General features: G+C 37.1%; 1 protein-coding gene across 1 annotated transcript; it reads right to left on the reverse strand.

The window, feature by feature from the left end:
• Positions 1–191: 191 nt before the first annotated feature.
• Positions 192–3,141, reverse strand: LOC116028566 (pentatricopeptide repeat-containing protein At1g80270, mitochondrial-like). Its single transcript, XM_031270314.1, has 3 exons — positions 3,013–3,141; positions 2,066–2,642; positions 192–1,622 (listed from the first exon to the last, which is right to left on the reverse strand). The coding sequence occupies exons 1-3, from the start codon at positions 3,045–3,047 to the stop codon at positions 375–377; spliced, it is 1,860 nt and encodes a 619-aa protein (XP_031126174.1). The 5' UTR covers positions 3,048–3,141; the 3' UTR covers positions 192–374.
• Positions 3,142–4,520: the final 1,379 nt, after the last annotated feature.

Raw genomic sequence — 4,520 nt, forward strand, 5'->3', positions numbered from 1 at the left:
AATAAAATGTGAATTTCCTATTTTATCCCTCAAATTTTGAATATTTTTTAATTTTTTCGTCAAATTTAATGGTCAGGGACTAAACTCGCCACTTCGCGAATAACTGAGGGACTAAACTCGCATTCACTCATAACTCAGGGACTGAGTTTACACTACCCCTATAACTCAGGGACTAAAGATGCCATTTTCCCTTTCCTAAATGTATAAAAATAATAATACAATTGATGCAGAGTGCATAACCCAGTTTGGCTCAATCTCAACTATTCTCAAGTAACTAATTACTACTCCGTAGTATTGTATTATCACCCGAGAAATTTTTTCACAAACTGTTGCACGCGAGCGAGCAATTATAGACCAAAATATCATCACTTCAATTACTCAAATATCTCTGATACAGCTGTTTTTCTGAATGGATCAACCTTAGGCAACATGGCAGCCAATTCTTTCTTTAGGAATACTTTATCGGCTTTCATTCGCTCATTCATTCCATAAGCCGGAACCTTTGCATTAAAATAGGCCCGAACAAGTGTTTGGTACAGCCAGGGAAGGGACGTGAATCCTGCCTGTCTCATTTGGCGGAATATCAGCTCAGAATTATGTATGTCACCTTTTTTAGCATATTGCTCAAGGATCGCAATGTATGATCTTAACATTGGCTTTACACCGTTATGCTCTGTTGCCATGGCCAAGACGGTGTAAGCTTTTTCCACTTCTCCAGCTTCAACATAAAGCTTCACTAGTGTGTTCCAAGTGGATACCCCAATGTGGCAACCATTTGCTGTCATCCGCTTCACGAGGTCTTTCCCTTTGGCTAACATCTTATTATTTGCATAGACATTTAACAAAGTAGAATATCTCTTTGAGGACATATTTGGGTATTTGTTTAGCATCATTTCGAAGATTGCTTCTGCCTTGTCAACTTTTTTCAAATTTCCCCAGGCTTCAATGGCAGCCATACAATGTTCTACCCGTGGATTAGATCCACAAAGTTGCCAGATTCTGTTGATTTCATCGGCATTTCCAAGGGCAGCATACAGTGGAAGCAAAATTGTATAGACCCAATAATTTTCTGACACATTGTCTGCTTCCATCTCCTTCAGTACAGCCTCAGCTTTTTCATTGAGACCGCTGCGGATATAGAACCTGGCCAAGAGGCTGTTTACACTTATATCAGGCTCTATTCCCTCAGACTTCATTGACTCAACAAATTGTTCCATTCCAGTTATGTCATTACACTGGCCCTTAGCATCAATCAACATTTTGTAAGTAAAGAGATCTGGTTTCACGCCTTCTTTCTCCATTTCTAAAAGAACATCACCAATCTTCTTTTTGTCAGTCCTCTTATATAGAAGGAGCAGCTGGTTGAAACAAAAGCATGAAATTGGGAACTTGAGGTCCTTCATTTTCTTAAATACCTCTTCTGTTTTCTTCACATTGAATACAGAAGCACAACTAGCCAATAGGGTTCCATAAACAACTTCACTTCTAAAGGATTTTGGAATTTTCTGTACATAAGCTTCTGCCCTTTGTAGGCCACCAACTTTGGCAATTAAAGCAGTATGTGAAGCATAATCCCTTTCTGTGAAATCAATATGCTTCAAGGACTCCAACCACTCAGACAGCTGTCAAAAGAAATATTCAGCAAAGGTCCAAAGAATTTGCTATTTACCATGTGAATCATCAAAAAAAGGAACCAACAACTCAAGTATGTACTCCCTTTGTCCACAAAAAGCTGTCCTGTTTCACTTCCCTAAGGTCTAATTTCTCTTAACATTTTAAAATATATCTTTTAAAAAAATATTGGGTTGTAATTTTTTGAGACTAGTAAAACTTAATGTCTTAATGTCTAATTATTTTTTAAGACAAAGTAATATGCATACAACTTAAGTAAAGGTTTAGTCAAATTAATCAATTCAATAGTAAAAGTGATAGTTATTTGTAGACGGAAGTAGTGGTTATGCTTTGTAAAATTTGAAGCGTAAGTGACAAAACTAGAATCCTTTAACCCATAATAAACCTCCATAGGCAGGCAGTCACACCTAAGCAATAAGAGAGTAAAGATTACCTTCAAGGCCTTCGCATACAAACGCCTCTTACGAAGTCCCCGCATAGCTGTTGTTATGTCTGATTGGGTCACCTCTTTTCCTTCTTCAAGCCATTTATCCAAGACGCTACTAACTGATAGTGGTGACGCAGCCAGAACAATGTCTAGAATTTCGGAAGAAGCATTTGCTTTCGTCTGGCTCGCAGGACTCTCAGTGTCTGAACCTAGTTCTCTCTGTGGTCCTTCTGTATCGTCATCAAACAATTCTGACTCAGAGACTAACTCGTCACCATTGTTTAAATTTCCCTCTTCAACTGAACCAGAGGTCATAGGAGATTCAAGCTCAGAAAACCCATCCAACTCATCATCATCCTCTCCACTGCTTTTTGTGCCAGCACATGAAGAGAAACTGTGGCTTCCCTTAAATGGTGTTGATGGGCTACAAGCCATCTTATAAAATCTACTCACAGATAGAGATGTGTCAGATACCAACGTATCAGCCCTATTAACTCCACTGTCATAGTCTTCAAAGCAACGATTTGATAACTCTGATGTAGCAAAGCAAAACTGAGCAGTACTTGTGTTCAATCCTTGCTTCCTGACAGAGTAACCAATTTAATCAGTCTATTGTCCATAATCTTGAAGGAAGTTCATATAGCCTATATGTCCTTCCAAATCAGCCAATCTGATAAAATCATTTCAAAATCATGCTAATTTTATATGTCTCTATTTGTTATCACTACCACAGCACACAATTTTCCTACTGCAAAAACCAGTAACCCTTTTTCAAGCAGCAAAAAGGTCATTAACACATTAGAACAAGTTTTCTCTGCTAGACCAAATACAAAGAAGACAGTTTTCATTATGTTTCTCTCAACACTATTGTTCAAAGCATCGATTTCCTTCACTATCAAACAGCCAACCCCATTATATATACACAGATGGAGAGATAAGGAGCCGCAAATTACCTGATGGAAACAGAAGCACGGCGAAGTGCCCACATCCAGACGGTCTTTGACTCCGAGAGCTCTGCGAGTGGAAGTGGAGCAGAAAGGGTAAAAGAGAAGTGACTGACAGAGTGAGGAAGAAAAACCCTGAACCCTAGTTGGATTTGCAGTTAGATATTTCAGGGTTTACATTGGTATTAATAATTAATAGAGATGCCCCAGTAGTTTCAGATATTACCATCTAGGCCCATAAGCATTTTCTTTACTAGGCCATAAAATTTGAATTTGTCTAAACGCACCCTTAGTAGAATTTGTCTTTGAGGATTGGTTATACTAACTTTTCGTTCTTAAGTTATCACTGACGTGCCAAAAATTTTGTGATTTAGTGATATTCGGTTGCACCTCCTCATGAAAGGGAGTGGATTCGAACCTCAGATTAATAATTAGCCTATAACTTATGGAAGAACCTTTTATGTATACATTAAAAGGTATCCATGGTGGTCACAACAAACAATTGTATGCTATCTTCATTAGGCATAATCCATATATGTCTGACATCTGTTATACGGTAAATTTACTAATCCAACAACTTAGGTCATAACTATAAATGTCAAGGATTCTAATAAAGAGGGTGCACACCATCAGTTGAATGCTTCGTGTGAGTTATCAGTTAAAGGGTTACATTTGGCACCGTTCCACCACCTATTACATCATTGGTTGTCATTTGACACAACCAACCTGAGCACCAAATTAATAAATCACTTGGCATAATTGACATGAGCACCAAATTGAAATGCATTATGTCGACCCAAATAATTAGCATATTATTCCTTATTTTGTTCCCAATAATATAAATAGGGGACTTAGGTCGTAACAACTCTCACGTCATAGCTACAAATGTAAGGGACTCTAATAAAGAGACCGAACACCACATTTGAATGGGTCAGGCCACACAAGGCAATGAGATTGAGAGCTATCAGTTGAAGGGTTATATCTGGCGCCATTTCACGATCTATTACATCATCGATTGTCATTTGACTAAAACAACATGAGCACCAAATTAATAAATCACTTTGCATAATTCACATGAGTACCAAAGTAAAAGGCATTATGTCGACCAGTATAATTAGCGTATTATTCCTTACTTTACTAATATAAATAGGGTACTTCATAAATTGTTAGGAGTTGTAAATTCAATTAGTTAGTATTGTTATTGATCAAGTTATAGCGTATCAAGCTCATATATATAACAGAATCCAAACTATTATACTAGAGTTGTATTCCATTTATTAGTATAAATAACACGCTTACTAGTTTTCAAAAAAAAAAAAAAACACGGTTACTAATATTTTAAAGGAAAAAGATCAAATAGGCCCCTTAACTTTACACCAAAGCGTAATTAGGAATTTAAGACCTCAATTTTTTTAAAAGTGCATTAAGCTCATGAACAAGTCATTTGTGTGCATTGAAATCTCAAAATTAGTAATTGACATACAACAACAAGTAATTCAACTCTGATGACCAGTGAT

Source organism: Ipomoea triloba, chromosome 9 (genome assembly GCF_003576645.1).
Source record: "Ipomoea triloba cultivar NCNSP0323 chromosome 9, ASM357664v1".
Taxonomy (NCBI): domain Eukaryota; kingdom Viridiplantae; phylum Streptophyta; class Magnoliopsida; order Solanales; family Convolvulaceae; genus Ipomoea; species Ipomoea triloba.

Coding starts and splice junctions, on each gene's coding strand:
- LOC116028566 (XM_031270314.1), bottom strand. CDS start 3,047: ATGTGGGCACTTCGCCGTGCTTCTGTTTCCATCAG. Junction 2,643..3,012: donor CGTGCTTCTGTTTCCATCAG/GTAATTTGCGGC, acceptor TTACTCTGTCAG/GAAGCAAGGATTGAACACAA. Junction 1,623..2,065: donor TGTATGCGAAGGCCTTGAAG/GTAATCTTTACT, acceptor TTCTTTTGACAG/CTGTCTGAGTGGTTGGAGTC.